At 44.4% G+C, this 17,842-nt stretch overlaps 1 protein-coding gene across 1 annotated transcript in view; it reads right to left on the minus strand.

Annotated features, from left to right (window-relative positions):
* LOC119568070 (keratin, type I cytoskeletal 9-like) overlaps positions 1–3,733 on the minus strand; it is a 6,723-nt gene extending 2,990 nt beyond the window's left edge. The window contains exon 1 of the mRNA XM_037916469.1: positions 3,690–3,733. Within this exon, the coding sequence (XP_037772397.1) occupies positions 3,690–3,733 (44 nt within the window). The remainder of the gene's footprint in view (positions 1–3,689) is intronic.
* Between the last annotated feature and the right edge of the window lie 14,109 nt (positions 3,734–17,842).

The following is a 17,842-nucleotide window of genomic DNA, read 5'->3' on the forward strand; positions in this document are numbered from 1 at the left end:
TAGCGATAAATTTCGGACTCTAAAGTAAGAAATAACGTTTTAGCTTCCCTGGGGCTCTCTCTTTGTCCAGATTTCTGCTAGTTTACTTATAGTTCCGCCTGCTTGCTTGCACTTCAAGCCTCCAAGCACTGGCCGGGAAATCAAGCATGAAAAGTTGGTTGTGTAAATTGGTTTTGTATTTTGACTAAGGTCTGAATATCACTCCGGACTTTCATCGCTTGCAATCACTCTTCTGAGGCTTTCATATCTACGTCAAGGGAAGAGAGAGAGAAAAAAAAAGGTGATTGTTCACGTGAATACGAATTCTATTGTCATTCTTCGCCTGTTGTTTCTTCTTTTCTTCATTCTTCTACTTTGTTTAAGTTTCTGTTTACACTCCCTGACTAAAAAAATTATTGGTTAAGTAAGAGCGAGAGAGAGAGAGAGAGAGAGAGAGAGAGAGAGAGAGAGAGAGAGAGAGAGAGAGAGAGAGAGAGAGAGAGAGAGAGAGAGAGAAACGAGAGGAGAGAGAGGGGGGGGAGGGTGGCAGACAGACACAGTTCAAAACAAACAGAGAGATTTAGCCAAAGAAAAAGAAAAAAGAAAAAAAAATATCAAGAACTGACCCCTCTCCCTCTCTCCTCCACATCCACCTTCCTCCTTCCCTCCCCCCTTCTCCCCCACCCCTTCCCCCCAGCTGCAAAAGAGAGCCTGGGTGCGAAGCTCGACAGCGCCATTAAATACAGATATCTCTCCGACAGCTGTCCATTATCTGCAGCGAGCGTAGGAGGAGATCGCCAGTGACCGAGGAATATATCGTCAGCGTGAAGACAAGAGCCCGGGCGAGAAGATGGCGGGAGAAAGGGGGCCACAGATCGCTGAAGATGGAGGGAGGGAGGGACGGAGGGAGGGAGGGAGGGAGGGAGGGAGGGTGGGAGGGAGGGAGGGAAGGAGGGAAGGATGGGGAGAGAAGGGGAGAGGTAGGGAGGGTGGGAGGGAGAAAGGGAGGGAGGGAGGGAGAGAGAGAGAGAGAGAGAGAGAGGGGAGAGAGAATACGAGAAAGGGAGAGATAAAGAGGAGAGAGAGAGAGAGAGATAGATAGAGAGAGAGAATGCGAGAAAGAAAGAGATAAAGAGAGAGAGAATGCGAGAAAGAAAGAGATAAAGAGAGAGAGAGATGCCGCCTGCAATGCGGAAACGAGGAAGTACTCCTCTGCAGTGCCCTCGCCGTGACCTCTGACCCGGCGGTCCGCTCTGGTTCTCTCGGTCCTTCATGCTTCCTTGGAGAATCTGGACGGCCGTTGCTAATCATTCTCTTTCTTCCTTTTGTTCCATTCCGTCAAATAAACAATCCGATGAACAAATAGATCCCCCTCTCAAAAAAGGAAAGAATGAAGGAATGACAAAAGAGAGAAGGAAAGGGGGGGAAAGAAATGCGGAAGAATAAAGACTGTGTAAACATTTTTTTTTTTTTTTTGAGAGAAGACTACTACTGCCCCTTCCCCCTCCTCCCCCTCCTCCCCCCCTCCCCCCTCCCCACCAACATTCTCTCGCCAAACCCAAGAGTCGAACCCAGTGCCCCCCCCCCGCGCTATATATATATATATATATATATATATATATATATATATATATATATATATATATATATATATATATATATATATATATAAACATAAACGACTTAGCCTCCCATGGGAAAAAAAGAGTATAAATCAGAAAAAAAGAAGAGAGATAATCTATATAATTCCCAGGCCCCTCACCTCGCCCCCCCCCCCACCCTCTTCTCCTTCCTCCCTCCCCCCCTTACCTACTTCTCCCCCCCCCTACGTGAGAGTAACACGTGGGTTGTTGACCGAGACAGCTACTGGCGCCGGCGAATCGCGAGGCCTCGGGAACATATCTGTTCCCGAGAGAGAGAGAGAGAGAGAGTGCGAGAGAGAGAAGAGAGAGAGAGAGAGAGAGAGAGAGTGAGGGGGGGATGAGAGAGAGAGAGAGAGAGAGAGAGAGAGAGAGAGAAGAGAGAGAGTGAGGGGGGGATGAGAGAGAGAAGAGAGAGAGAGAGAGAGAGAGAGAGAGAGAGAGAGAGAGAAAGAGAAAGGAGTGATATGAGAGGTGGAAGGAGGGAGGAGAGTGAGAGAGTGGAAGGAAAGGGGAGAATGAGGAACATGGAAGGAGAAGGGAGAAGGTAAGATGGCTGGAGGACGAAGAGGGAGACGGAGAGAAAGATAGATAAACCTTATAAATATGAATGTATTATGATCGAGTTTTCTTTCTTCTCCTGAATATCTCCTCTCATCTTTTTTTTTCTTGTGTTTCTTTGGCTTGTTCCTCTTCTCCTCCTCCTCCTCCTCCCTCTGTTCTGTGCCAAGGCGCTTCTTACTCCCCCGCTTTGTCTTAAGATGTCGGCGAGAGTCTTGTACAAAATGGCGACATTGAGGGAAGTCGGTGCGTGCGTTATTGTTCCCTCGCCGTTCCTCCTTATTCTTGGTCTTTTCTCTGCCCTTTCCTCTTTCTCTCTTTCTTTCTTTCGCTCTTCGTTAGCTCGATTTCTTTCTTTCTTTCTTTCTTCCTTTCTCTCACTCTCTCTCTCTCTCTCTCTCTCTCTCTCTCTCTCTCTCTCTCTCTCTCTCTCTCTCTCTCTCTCTCTCTCTCTCTCTCTCTCTCCTCTCTCTCTCTCCTTCTCTCCCCCTCCCTCCCTCCTTCTCTCCCCCTCCCCCTCCCTCCCTATCTCCGCCCTCTCGCCCCCTTTCCCTCTCCCCCTCTTCCATCATCGCCTCTCTCCTCTCCCCTTCTCCTTCCCTGAGAAAACCGTGACGGCGGGCGACTTGGCGATTCTCAAACGACACCATCTTGTCTGTCTTTCATCTCAACATCCATCTCCTGACGCTCCATCAGATACGCCAGCTCGCTCATCCGCCGGCGTGGGTTCTCCCTCATCCGCTCGCGCCCCCCTTTCCTCCTTCTTCCGCCCTTCCTCCTTCTCTTCTCTCTCGTCTTTTCGTCTGCTAGTCATCGTGGTTTCAATTCTTTTTCCTGTTCGGCCATCTTTCTCTCTCTCTCTCTCTCTCTCTCTCTCTCTCTCTCTCTCTCTCTCTCTCTCTCTCTCTCTCTCTCTCTCTCTCTCTCTCTCTCTCTCTCTCTCTCTCTCTCTCTCTATCTATCTCTTTCTATCTCTCTTTTTACTTCTTCTTCTTCTTCTTCTTCTCTTCTTCCTCTCTATTTCCCCTCGTCTTCTGCTTTCAGTCCGCTTCTTTCTTGTGTCCGTTTTTATATCGTCCCCCACTTTCTCTCCGTCTCCCTCTTCGTCCTCCAGCCATCTTACCTTCTCCCTTCTCCTTCCATGTTCCTCATTCTCCCCTTTCCTTCCACTCTCTCACTCTCCTCCCTCCTTCCACCTCTCATATCACTCCTCTTTCTCCCCTCCCCCCCCCCTCCCGCTCCCTCCTTCCATCTCTCATAACACTCTTCTTTCTCCCCTCCCCCTCCCCCTCCCCCACCTGGCTCCCGAGACCTCTGTCGTGTGCGCTGCTCGTCCCCTACAATCAAGTACAGTACTAAACAATCCTCCCATACTTCACGCAACCCATACACTCTACTCCATATCTCATACAACCTTCCCATATATTCATACACAGAGCTTCCCCATATATCCACACAACCTCCCCACAGAACCTCCATATATCCTCGCAAAACCTCCCCCTATCTCACGCAACCTCCCCATATCCCCATAGAGCCTCCCCATATTTCCCCATAGAGCTTCCCGATCTCCCCCCCCCCCCTAGCGCATGAACGGCCGAGCATCGCCTGGCCGGCCGGGGAGGCGCCGAGGGCAGCCCGCGGCGAGAGGCAACCACCCCGCCGACGGGGACATCAACCATAGCCGTCGGGTTACGCTTGGCTCCCCGACCATGGACGACAGGCGGCCCCCCTACCGCCTCCCTTCCTCCCCCTTCCTTCCCTTCTCCCCTTCCCCTCTTCCCCCCTTCCCCCCCCTTCCTCCGCTTCTCCATTCCACCTCTCCTTCCCTCTACCTGCTAGCATCCTTTTTTTCTCTTCCTCCGCCTCTGTTCCTATTCTTCTCTACACTCTTCGACCTCTTCCTCGTCCTCCACTCCTCTTCTTTTCCTTTCGTTCTTCCACCTCTCCGTTAAATCTGCTCAATCTTTCATTCTTCCTCCGCCTCTCCTCTCCCTCATTCCCTCTTCCTCCCACTTCCTCCTCGTCCCTCACCCTCCTCTTCTCGCTTTCCTCTACTGTCCTCCTCCTTTTCCCCTTCCTCCATTCCTTCTCCTCCTCCCTTCCTCCTCTCCTCTTCTCCTCCTTCTCCCCCTTCTCTTCTCCTCTCCTCTCCTTTCCCCCGCCTCCTGCCAAATCCCCCCCCCCTCCCGCGCCTGTTCCCCACGCGAACCTCGTCATTCACATCATTAAATGAATCTTCGCCTTAGTGCGAATAAATGTACTTTCAGAGCTCGCTTCAGACGGGGGGGGGGGGGGGGGGGGGGGGATTCTCCATGACTGGAAGAACTCATTACCATGAAATCATTCTTCATGTGTTCCTTCTTGCGTTCCTCTCTCCCTCTCTTTTTTCTCTGCTTCTTTTTTCCGCCGTTATCAGTCTTCTCCCTGTTTACCTTCTCATCTTCACTTTTTTTTTCTCTCTCTCTTCTCTCATTATTCTTCTCGTCCCATAGAACCGAAGAAAAACAGATTGTGCGCACTGTAATAATCGCCCCCCCCCCCTCTTCCTTTTTGTTTTCTGTACTCCGTTGTTTCCTTCTTCCTCTTCCCCTTCTTCTCTCATATCCTCTCTCCCTCTTTCTTCATCTCTCTTTCTTTTTCCTCCTTCTCTCTCTCTTTTACTATCTTCTTCCTTTCCCTCTCCCTCTCCCTCTCCCCTTCCTCTTCCTTTCTCCCTCCTCCCCCTTTTAATCTCCCCCTCCCCCACTTTTTCTCCCTTCTTCCTTTCCCTCTCCCCTTTCCTCTCCCCCTTCCTCTTCCTTTCCCTCTCCCACCCACCCTTCCCCCTCTCTCCTCCCTCCAGCGCCCCCGCCTTCTCCCTGCTCCACAGCTCCCTTCCCTAGCCGTAAACTCTGCTTCTTTAACTATCTGGAACGGTGTAAATAAAACCAACACGTGGCTCCCCTGTTTGGCTTGCGATCTCGGGTGTATTAGTGTGAAGTGGCACAGTCGTAGAACGTGGATGGCGGTGGAGTTTGGCCTTGTTAGCGCTCGGGAACAAATGGTGGAGGCATGCGCGCGGGCAAGGCGGGGTGGGGGGAAGGGGTGAGGGGAAGGGGAAGTGGGGGAAGGGGTGGGGGGATGAGGGGGAAAGGGTGGGGGTAGGGGTGTCAGATCGATTGCCCGGCAGAACGCTTATGAAGTTGTTTTGTCAAAGCTAAGGTAATTTCCTTGTCGGTTTTGGTTGTTCTTTTTTTTTGTTCTTGTTCTTTGTTCTTGTTCTTGTTCTTGTTCTTATTTTTATTTTCATTCTTATTTGTATTCTTGTTCTTATTTTCGTTCTTATTCTTACTCTTATTCTTATTATCGCTACCATTCTTGTTCTCGTTACTGTCCACTGATACTCATTATTATTGCCAGCATTCTTACTCTTGTTCTTATTATTCAAATCTCATTTGACATAAGTCGATGACATCTGTAACTATTCTTAAAAAAAAAGGCAGTATCATTTCTGACGCTTTTACGCTCCGGAAAATAGACCATTTCCGATCTTTATGCAACCGAGTGACTGTATTGAGGTCCTCCATCTCTCCTTTGCAACGTATGCAACAAAATGGCCGCATAAAAGACGGTGTCAACGTGATGGTGCTGAATGTGCGTGTACGGTTGCAATCTAACGCCCCCCCCCCTCTCTCTCTTCTCCCCCTCCTCCCCTCCCTCTCTTCCTCCGCGTCGCCCCCCTTCCCTCGTATTTTTCCTCATGCAAGCACTTACCTCCCCCCCGTCTCCCCTTCCCCCTTCCTCCCCTTCCCCCTCATCCTCCCCATCTTCACCTCCTCTCCCTCCCCCTTCCCCCCTCTCCTTTTCCTCCCCCTCCCCTCCCCTCCTCCCCTCCCCCTCTCCTTCCCCCCCTCTTCACCCCCCCTCCCCATCGCCCGTGCGACGACCTCCTTCAAGAAACAAAAGAAGAGAGAGACAAAGACACATATCGAACGCCATTCCTCCCTTCGCTCGTGTGTTCTGCTTGAGCGATCCAAGTATGGTCTGCCTACGTCCTGGCGGCTTAGGTGGACGAGGGGGAGGGGGGAGAGGGAGAGGGGAGGGGAGAAAGACGAGGGGGAGAGAGAGAGGGGGGGGAGAAGAGAGAGAAAGACGAGGGGGAGAGAGAGAAAGGGGGGAAGAGAGAGAAAAGGGAGGAAAAGAGAGAAAAGGGAGAGGGAGAGACACAGAAGGTGAAGGAAGGGAGAGAGAGAGAAGGAAAGGGGAGGGAGAAATTGAGAAAGGGGGAGGAGAGGGATGAGAGAGAGAGAGAGAGCAGGTGAGGAGAGAGAGAGAGAGGGGAGAGAGAGAGAGAGAGAGAGAGAGAGAGAGAGAGAGAGACAGAGAGACAGAGACAGAGACAGAGACAGAGACAGAGAGACAGAGACAGAGACAGAGACAGAGACAGAGACAGAGAGACAGAGACAGAGACAGAGACAAAGACAGAGACAGAGAGACAGAGACAGAGACAGAGACAGAGAGACAGTTTGTCAACCGAAATAGTTCATTGTCGCTCCGAACCGCAGACTTTATGACAGAGGCTGCAAGGGCGGGAAAAAAGGCATATATTTTTATGACGAAGAGAGGAAAGAGATAGGAAAAGAGAAGAGAGATGGAGAAAAGAGAAGAAAAGGAAAGAGATGAAGAAAAGAAGAATGTAGGGAAAAAAAATGAAAAAATAAGAAAAAGAGATGGAAAGAAGATAGAGGAGAAAGGGAGAAGAGAGGATGGGGAAAGAAGAATAGGAAAGAGATGGAAAGAGATGTTTTGTCAAAGCAAAGGTTTTTTCCTTGTGGGTTTTTGGTTGTTTTTTTTTTGTTCTTGTTTTTTGGGTTTTTGGTTCTTGTTTTTGGGTTCTTTTTTTTATTTTCATTCTTATTTGTATTCTTTTTTCTTATTTTCGTTTTTTATTCTTACTATTTTTTCTTGTTATCGTCCCATTCTTTTCTCTTTACTGTCCACTGATATTCATTATTTTTTGCCAGCTTCTTACTCTTGTTCTTATTTTAAAATCCCCTTGGGGACATAATGAGACATCTTTAACATTTTAAAAAAAAAGGCAGTACCCATTTTTTGACGCTTTTACGCTCCGGAAAAAAAAAACCAATTTCCGATTTTTTAATAAAAATCCCAGTGACTGTATTGGGGGCCCCTCCATCTCTTTTTTGAAACGTATGCAACAAAAGGGCCCCCCATAAAAGACGGTGTCAACGTGATGGTGCTGAATGTGCGTCCCAGGGGTTTTTGCAATCTAACGCCCCCCCCCCCCCCTCTCTCTTTCCCCCCTTTTCCTCCCCTCTCTCTTTCCCCCCTCCCCCCTCCCCCTCTTTCCTCCGCTTTCGCCCCCCTTCCCTCGTATTTTTCCTCAGGGAAAGCAAAACCTCCCCCCCCGTCTCCCCCTTTTCCCCCTTCCTCCCATTCCCCCTCATCCTCCCCATCTTCACCTCCTCTCCCTCCCCCTTCCCTCCTCTCCTTTTCCTCCCCCTCCCCTCCTCTTCCTCCCCTCCCCCTCTCCTTCCCCCCCTCCTCTTCACCCCCCCCCCTCCCCATCGCCCGTACGACGACCTCCTTCAAGAAACAAAGAAGGGGAGGAAAAAGCCACATATCAAAAAAGCCTTTTCCTCCCTTCGCTCGTGTGTTCGCTTAAAGCGTTTCCCAAGCAAGTCTCCTACCCCTTTGGGGGCTTTGGTGGGCGGGGGGGGGGGGGAGAGGGAGGAGGGGAGGGAAAAAGACGAGGGAGAGAGAAGAAAAAAAAAAAAGGGGGGGGGGGAAAAAGAAAAAAAAAGGGGGTACGGGGGAGAGAGAGAAAGGGGGAAGAAAAAAAAAGGGGGAAAGGGTAGGAGAGAGGGGAAAAAGGGAAGGGGAAAAGAAAGGGGGGGAGGGGAGAGAGAGAGAAGGGGGAAAGGGGAAAAGAGAAAGGGGGGAAAAAAGGGGGAAAAGACAAAAAGAAAAGAGCGGGAGAAGGAACCCAAAAAAAGAGAAAGGGGGGGATAGAAAGGGAAAGAAAACAAAGAAGGGGAAATGGGGAAAAAAGAACTAAGAAGAGAGGAGAGTAGAGGGAAAATAAGAGAAGAAAAGAAAAGGGAGAGGGAAGAGAGAGAGAGGGAGAGGAGAGAAGAGAGAGGAGAGGGAGAGAGGTGAGGAGGGGTTTTAAAAAGGAGAGAAACCAATCAAAAAGGGAAATTACAAAAAAAAAAAGGAAAAAACAAAAAAAGGGGAGGGAAACAACTTCAAAAAAATAACCTTTTAAAATTACGGGATTGAAAAGAAAAATGAGTAGGGGCACGCAAAACCCGGGCCCCTTTCAAAACTGGTTGACCAGCCCTCCCCAAATAAAAGCCCAAAGGGGGTTTATTTTAAAAAAAAAAACAGGAGTTTGTGGACCCCAATTTTGCCCTGAGAAAAGGTTTTGGACAAAGAGGACCTTCCCCAAATTTGCACCATGGGGTTTTCGGCTTTTCAAACCCCCAACCTTTCCCAAATTGACGTGCAAGCCCGGGGGGCTTTTTTTGGGCATGCCCCACAGGGGTTTAGGGGACGGACTGAAACAAATGCTTGGCGAGGTGTGCCGCGACGTGGGGATCGAACCCCCCCTTATCCCACAGAAGGGCGCCTTCCCCACTCCAATCCACCAACACTGCAGAGGGACGCCAAAATTAAAATCATTAAAAACCAGTTTTTTTGGGAAACGAGGGCAAGGGGCCCTTCTTCGACAAAACGAATTTTTCAACCCTTAGGCCCACAGAAACCGATCCGGGAAACTCCTCTTTTCTCACACTAAGCATGGAGAAAAACAAAAATGAGGGGGTAGGGCAAAACGCGCCCGAAAAGTCGAGAAAGGTATTTTTTAAAAACCTCTTGTTTTCCCCACGTTTTTCTGGGGGAATGTCCCCGGGAAGGGGCGACGTATTCTCTCATCCCTTGCACAAAAACTTGCGAGAAAAGGGAGAACCGAAGAAGCGCCGTCGTTGCATGGATGAGGTGTCGATTTGGGGCCCTTTTCCCTACTCCCGGCCCTTCCCCTGCTCCCGTCTACGAGGAACAAGGAACAAAACCCGGCCCAAAGTTTTCACTAGTCTCAAGGATTTAGGGTATAGGGGGAAATTTGTTGTAAATAGTAAAAATAGAGAGAAAAATGTAAAATTTTAAAAAAAATTTAAAAAAGGTAAAAATAACCTTCCCTAAAAAAAGTTTGGGTGTTCGACCACAGCCCTTTGGGGGGGACGGGCCAGTGGACTGTTCTGTGAAATTTTTTGCATATTATTTCCAACACAGAGGCCGTTTGAAAAAAAAATAGGAGGTCGAATTTTTAAAAAAAAAAAAAAAAAAAAAAAAAAAAAAAAAAAAGATAGGGAAAGAGAGAGAGAGAGAGGGGGGGGAGGGAGAGAGGGGGGAGGGGGAGAAAAGACAGAGAGAGAGACAGAGACAGGGAGGGCAGACACAGGAAGAGATAGAGATAAAAGGCAGAGACAGAATTTTAGATAGAGATAGAGATAGAAAATAAAAAATAGGGACAGGAGGGCAAGACGAGACGGGATAGAGACAAAGACAAACAGAGGGAAAAAGAGAAAAAGACACAGACACGACACCCGACACCCAAAACCCCAGACACAAACACAGACACAGACAGAGAGGACAGAGACACAGACACAGACAGAAACAGAGACAGAGAGACAGTTTGTCAACCGAAATAGTTCATTGTCGCTCCGAACCGCAGACTTTATGACAGAGGCTGCAAGGGCGGGAAAAAAGGCATATATTTTTATGACGAAGAGAGGAAAGAGATAGGAAAAGAGAAGAGAAATGTAGAAAGAGAAGAAAAGAAAGAGAAGAGAGATGCGGAAAGAGAAGAAAAGAAAGAGAAGAGAGATGAGGAAAGAGAAGAAAAGAAAGAGAAGAGAGATGGGGAAAGAAAGAAGGAAAAAAAAAGAAAACAGAACTGGAAGGACAAAGGAGGGGGAAAGGAGAATAATATAGGCAAAGCGAAAAAATAAAACCAAATAAAATCAGCTAAAAACAACAGTAAAGAAAGAAGAAAAAAATAAAAGTAAGATAAAAATCAACAAAAATAAATAAAAAGCTGATTTATTGTGGGAACAGGACATAGACAAGAATTAAACGGATCACGTGATGGCAACATTTATTTTTTTTCTTTTCTTTTTTCATTCGTTCTTTTCGAGGTAAAAAAAAAATCTTTGACGTCTTTGTCTGAGAGAATTACTTTTTTTTTATTTGTAGAAATCCTTGAACTCTTTTTTGTCGGTTTAAGTGAATGTTGGAAAATAGATAAAAATAACATCTGTTCAATAACCTGTTTGTTATTCCTCCGTTTCTCTTGATTTTTCAATAACAACAATAACAACAACAGCATCAATAACAATAACAACAAACAACAACAACAATAGCAACAAAATAACTATAACAATAACAAACAACAATAACAACATCAGTAACAACAATAGCAATAACAAACAGCAATAACAATAACAATAACAACAATAGCAATAACAAACAGCAATAACAATAACAATAACAACATCAGTAACAACAACAACAACAACAAATACCTCTAATGTTACCGTAAAGAAGATAAATTTCTCGATTTTGTCTTCAAGGTTTATGATATATCGCTGTATTTCTGTCGTTTTTTTATTGTAGTTTTATTGGCTTACTGTATTCTAAGCTACTCGATAGTTCATATTGCTGTATTAATGTGTATTACGCTGTAGTATTGTATTTCTTCGGTCTTTCCATTTCTTGTACGATAAGTATACTGGAAATGGAGATAATAGTGATGATAATGTATATATTTTTTTTTTTGGTTGTTCATATCATATCAATTATCATATCTCTAGTAATTTCCTTTTTAGTGTGTTAATATATGTCTTCTTATTCTTTGTCAGTGTGTCGTAAGCTCTCAGTTTGTTATATTTCTCTCTGTCTCCTCTTTCTCCTCCTTCTCCTCCTCCTCTTCCTCTTCCTCTCCTCTTCCTCTTCCTCTTCTTCTTCCTCCTCCTCCTCCTCCTCCTCGTCCTTCTTCTTTCTTCTTCTTCTTCTTCTTCTTCTTCTTCTTCTTCTTCTTCTTCTTCTTCTTCTTCTTCTTTTTCTTCTTCTTTTTCTTCTTCTTCTTCTTCATCTCCTCCTCCTCCTCCTCCTCCTCCTCTTCTTCTTCTTCTTCCTTCTCCGTCTCCTTCTCCTTCTCCTTCTCCTTCTCCTTCTATTCCTCCTCCTCCTCCCTTCTCGTCCTTCTCGTCCTTCTCGTCCTTCTCCTCCTCCTCTTCTTTCTCCTTCTCCTTCTCCTTCTTCCTCTCCCTCTCCCTCTCCCTCTCCCTCTCCTCCTCCTCCTCCTTCACCACTCCTTTATCTATCAATTTCCTTTTTCCCCTTACTTTTTAGAGTGGACGGGGGGGGGGGGGTATGGAGAAGCGGGGGGACGTCTTTATCTTTAATGACTTTAATGATACGTCATTCTTTGCTGTCCCCTCATTCTCCCCCCCCCCTTCTCCCCCCTTCTCTTCCCCCCTTCCCTTCCCCCCCTATTCGTTTCCGCCAATCACAGCAAGGCACGTGCGAAATCCAAGGCTAAATTCGTAAAGGGGGGGATGGAGATGGGGAGGGGGGAGTGGAGGGAGGGTAAGGAAGACGGGAGGGGGGGGGGGAACTGAAGGAAGGGGAGGAAGAAATGTAGTAAGGGGAAAGGATAGGAGGGGAAAGGGGGGAATAATAAATATATTTAATCCTCCATATATTTTCCAAAAAGAAAACGAATGCGAGAGAGAGAGAGAGAGAGAGAGAGAGAGAGAGAAGGAGAAAGAGAAGAGGAAGAGAAAAGAGAGAGAGAGAGAGAGAAGGGAAGGGAACGGGGAATCAAAGAGTAGGGAGGAGGGGGAGGGGAAGGGAAGGGAGGGGGCAAGAAGTGGCTTTCCTCAAGACATAAATAAAAGATGGCGGTTTATGGTCTCCCTTTTCTGGTCGGATTCGCCTTTGTCTCTCGTTCTGGGGTTTTTGTTTCCTTGTTGGTCTGTGTCTGTGTTTATTTCTCTCTATATCTGTCTATTTATCTCTCTTTCTTTCCGTTTCTGTCTCTCTTTCTCTCTCCCTCTCTGTCTGTTTGTCTGTCTGTCTCTGGCTCTCTCTTTCTCCCCCTCCTTCCTTCCCTCCCTCTCTTCGTCTCTCTTTCTCTCTCTCTCTCTCTCTCTCTCTCTCTCTCTCTCTCTCTCTCTCTCTCTCTCTCTCTCTCTCTCCCCTCTTTCTCTCTCTCTTTCTCTCACACTAACTTTACTTTTTTTTTTCTTTTGACTCTCCTGTGTTAAATCCTCGTTATCGTTTATCTCTGCTTCTTTTCCTTTATTTCCCTTTCTTTTTTTCTTCTTTTCCTTTTCTTCTCCCTTTATTTTTCTTTATTTTTTCTCTTTTCCTTCTCTTTCTTGCTTTACAGATCTCAAGGCCAGTCAGTTCCTTAGGTTGTGGCCAAGATGGTCTCTCGGTGGCCATGGCGTCGAGGGCCAAGTCATGCGGTCAGGGCCTCTCTCTCTCTCTCTCTCTCTCTCTCTCCTCTTCTTCTTTTTTCCCTCTCTGTCTCTCCCTCTTCCTTTCTCTTTCCCTCTCCCTCACACTCTCACTCTCACTCTCCCTTTCTCTCTTCCCTCTCCCCCTCTCTCTCCTCTCCTCTCTCTTCCTCCCCCTTTTTCTCTCTCTCCTCTCTCTCTCTCTCTCGTCTCTCTCGTTTTTTCTTTTCCCCTCTCTCTTTCTCTTCCCTCCTCTCTCTTTCTCTCCCTCTCTCTCCCTTTCCCTTTCCTTCTCCCTTTCCTTCTCCCTTTCCATCTCCCTCTCTCTTTCCCTCTTCCTCTCATTCTCCCTTTCTCTCTCCTTTTAATTTTCCCTCACCCTAGCACTCTCCCTCTCCCTATTTCTCTCTCTCTCTCCTTTCCCTTGCACTTTCATTCTCTTTCTCCCTCTCTTTCTCCCTACCCCTTACGCTCTCCCTCTCCATCTCATGTTTGATTTTGGGGAGAAGAACCAAAACCAAAAATAATAAGAGAGAGAAAAAAAAAAAAAAAAAAAAAAAAAAAAAAAAAAAAAAATGGAAAAGAAAGAATAAAAGAGAATAACTACTTTTTTGGAATGAATTTGAATTTTTTTTTCTTTTCTTTTTCTTTTTTTTTAAGGATTGGAACTGAGAAGCTCGTCCATGACAAGGCTTCGTAAATCTCCTATCGAAAGAAATTTAAAAAAAATTAAAATGAAAATGAAAATAAAAGAAAAAATCTGAAACCACGACCTCCATCCATAATAAACCAAAAACCATATCAAAATAAGGAAGAAGGAAATGGAGAAGAAAAAGAAAAGAAAAAAAAGGCAAGACGAAGAAGAAGAAGAAGAAAGAGTATGAACAAGAAAAAAAAAAAAAAACGAAAAAAAAAAAAAAAAAAAAAAATAAAAAAAAAAAAAATATAATATATATAAAAAAATTTAATTAAATTATATATATTAATGAAAACAAGACGAAAAAAAAAAGAGAAAAAAACCTCCTCGTCCCTTTAATAGCGGAAACCTCCCCCCCTCCCCCACCCTCCCCCAAACCTCCCCTTTCTCGGAAATTAATTAGGGAGGGGGGTAAAGACCTTTGCATGGGGAAAATGGTAATAAGGGGGGGAAAAGACACATTCGCAAAGGGAAAAAGGGTAAGGGGGAGGGGAGGGGGGTAAAAGACACATTCGCAATGGGGAAATGGGTAAGGGGGAATGGTATGGGGGAGGGGAAGGGGGGAGGGGGTATTCAAACAGGGGGATGAAGGGGGTTTAAAGCGAGGGGGATGGGGCATTTAAAAGGAGGGGGGAGAAGTTTTTCTTTTTTATAAAAGGGGGATGGGGGTTTTACAAAAGGGGGGATTGGGGTTTAAAAGGAGGGGGAAGGGAGGGTGGTTGGAGAAGGAAGGAAAAAGGGGTTTAAGGAGGTAGAGGAAGAAGATGAGAATAAGTAGAAATGAGAAGAAAAATAAAAAATGAAAATGAAGAAAAAAGGAAAATCATATAAACCAAATAAAAAAAAAGAAGGAAAAAAATTAAAATGAAAGACGAAACAATTGAAACAAACCGATGACAAGAGAGATAAAAAAAAAAAATCCACAATAACAAGCCACAATTTCGAAAATCAACAAAATCAACAAGAATTGTCGACCCGACTTTTTATTTTATTTATTTCTTTTTTATTTTTTTATTTTTTATTTTTTTAGTAATAGGTGACAGTATATATTGTAATAATAAAATAGTAATAATAATAATAATAGTAATAGTAATAAGTGACAGTATTGCAGAGCCAATGGGTGGCAACAGTGACAGAGTGAGGGGCATAAAAGGGGAATTTTAAAACTGACAAACACGAACGCAATGTCTTCTTCACTTCTCACGTAGACCAAGTAGACTGAGAAAAAGAGAGGGGGTGTGACTAAAAATAAATAAATAAATAAACAAGTAAATACAAATAGGAAAAAAATATATACAAAAAAAATCATTTTCAAAAAATAAACAAATGAAAAGTGGTTTTGTCCATCTACAAGTGTTTAAAGTGGAGATGAAGTTGGTGAGTATATGGTTATATCGGTATATATATAATGCATAAATCAATTATACGTTGGTGAAAATGTGAAATAAGATTTGTAGGATAAGACGTGTGAGTGTTTTATTTGTGGGAGAGAAAGAGAGAGAGGGAGAGAGAAAAGAAAAGAGAAAAGAGAGGGGAGAGAGAAGATAGAGAGAGAGAGAGAGAGAGAGAGAGAGAGAGAAGAGAGAGAAATTGTGAGATGGAGAGGAAGAGTGTAAGGGGAAGGGAGAAGGGGAGGGAGAGGGAAAGAGAAAGGGAAAGGGAAAAGGAAAGATAGAGAGAGAGAAAAAAAGCATACAGAGAGAGAAAGACAAATAAACAGACAAACAGACAGACAGACAGACAGACAGACAAACAGACAGACAGATAGACAGACAGACAGACAGACAGACAGACAGACAGACAGACAGATAGACAGACAGACAGGCAGACCTCCTCCACCACGGACGCCAAACGAAGCCCGTGGCACCAGGAGAGTCACACCTCGCCCCTCCCCCCTACTCCCCCTCCCCCCCTTCAAGACTTCATCAAGACGTAACAAGAGAAAGATTTAGCTTTGCGGTCGATGTCGCCGAGTGATTAATCAAAAAATCACTCCCCTCGCTCTTAACTGCTCGCCGAATCGCCACCGAATCACCACCGAATCGCCTCTTTGGTCAGATCATCACCCCAGAAAAAGAAAAAAAAAAGTGTTGTCTATTTTCCGCCCGCTTAAGTGACTGCCTCTACGGAACAGCAATTTCGGAAGCAGCTGGTCGCGGGGATTGAGGTGGGGTGGGGGGGTGGGGAAGGGGTATGGGGTGGTAATGGGGATGGGACAGACACAAACAGAAGCAGAGAGAGAGGAGAGAGAGAGAGAAGGGGAAAAAGAGAGAAGAGAGAAGAGAAGAGGAGAGAGGAGAAGAGAGAAGAGAGGAGAGGGGGAGAGAATGAGAGAGGAGAGAGGAGGGAAGAGAGAGAGAAGAGGGATAGGTGAGGAGAGAGAGAGGGGAGAGAGAGTGGAAAGAGAAGAATTAGAAGAGAGAAGAAGAGAAAAGAAGAGAGAAGAAGAGAGAGAGAAAAAGAGAGAAAAGAAGAGAAGTAAGAAAGAAGAGAAGAGAAAGAAGAGGAGAGAGAGATGAGAGAAGAGAGAAATGAGAGAAGAGAAAGAGAAAAGAAATAAAGAGAGAGAGAGAGAAAACCAATAGCTACCCTTTACACTCAGTTGACCGGCATCCAAATATTCAAATATAATCCCCCCAAACGCATAGCGATATCAATCTCATTTAATCAAATTGTGGGAAAGACAGAAAAGGTACTTTACCATTATAGCTTTTGCGGTGGTGTTCCGCAAGCATTTGTTGGTTTGTTCATTTATTTGTTTGTAAAGTTTTTGGTTTAGGCATAATTACCACTGCCGTAATTACTACTGTTTATCCTTGTCATTATATTTGTCATTAGCATAGTATTAACGCGGTTGGTACTTTGCCTCTGTTCTTATCGATATATGTTTTATATATATATATATATATATATATATATATTATATATATATATATATATATATATATATAAAAATATACCTAAAGTGGGGGGGGGGGGTATATATGTATATTATATATAATATTATTTTATTATATATAAGAAGAATGGAGTGAGAGAGAAGAGAAGGGAGCGGGGAGAAGAGAAGAGAGAGAGAGAGAGAGATCTTTTTTCTTTCTTTCTTCTTTTTTTCGTTCTTTCGTTTTTTCTTTCTTTCGTTCTTTCTTTCTTTCCTTCCGTCTTTTCTTTGTCTTCTTTCTTTCTTTCTTTTTCTTTTTTCCTCTTTTTTTCTCTTTTTTCTTTTTTGTCTTTTTTTTTTTTTTTGAAAATTTAAATTTTCTTTTTTTTTTTTTTTTTCATTACTTATGTTTTTACGTTTGTTATTTTATATTATGAAACATCTTTTCTTACATGGCATCTATACGTATTCCGTTTTATTTATAAGGAAAGGAAGCAGAGAGACCGCGATAACACAATAAAGTAGATGGGAAAATCAAGCCAGAAAGACGAAAATCATGATAGAAGGAAAAATAAAAAAAAAAAAAACTAAAACAACGGAAAAGCAAAAAAAAGGACAATACCCCCCCCCCCCCCCAAAAAAAAAAAAAAAAAAAAAAAAAAAAAAAAAAAAAAAGAAAAACTTAAAATTTTGATTTTTTCACACAAAGTAAGTCTCTGAGTATTAATCATGAGTGCATGCTGGTGAAAATACCCCTGTTTTGATCGGAAAAACTGCATGAGCGATTGCAGACGTGCATTGTCATGAGAATTGTTGGGATTGCAAGAAAAAATGAAGATGAAGAAGAAGAAGAAATAGATAGATAAACAGAGAGAGAGAGAGAGAGAGAGGAAGAGAGAGAGAGAGGAGGAGAGAGAAGGGGGGGAAAAAAAGGGGAGAAGAGTGGTTTTTTTGGGGTTTTTGTTTTGTTTGGTTTTTGTGTGTGGGGTTTTTTGTGTGTGTGTGTGTGTGTGTGTGTGTGTGTGTGTAAATTCCCCTCCCTCCCCCCTCTCCATCTTTCGCTTACTGACTGCACTCTCTATGTCCATCAACCTATTAATCTCTCAACTTATCAGTACGTTTAAGAATGTACCAATTAAGAACTATCTCTCTGTTTAAAAAAAACCCTTTGTCCAAACATTTAAGAGCTCACCTTCCCCAAAACCAAAAACGAGAAGAGAGAGAGAGAGAGGAGGGAGAAAGAGAGAAAGAGAGGAAAAGAGACAAAAGAAGAGAAAAAGAGAGAGAGAGAGAGAGAAGAAGAGGAAGAGGTGAGAGAGAGAGAGAGAGAAGGAGAGAGAGAACAAAAAGACAAGAGAGAGAGAGAAGAGGCAAAGCAGGACAATCAGGAAAAAATACAGAGAGAGAGAGATAGAAAGGAAAAAAATGAAAAAAAAAACAAGAAAGAAAAAGAGAGAGAACGAAGGGACTTAAAACAAAAAAAGAAATAACAATAATAAAACAAAGAGAGGCAAAATCGTGACTGCTCTCCAACTGCCAAATGCTTTAAGGAGCAATTTTT

This window comes from Penaeus monodon, chromosome 43 (genome assembly GCF_015228065.2).
Source record: "Penaeus monodon isolate SGIC_2016 chromosome 43, NSTDA_Pmon_1, whole genome shotgun sequence".
Lineage (NCBI taxonomy): Eukaryota > Metazoa > Arthropoda > Malacostraca > Decapoda > Penaeidae > Penaeus > Penaeus monodon.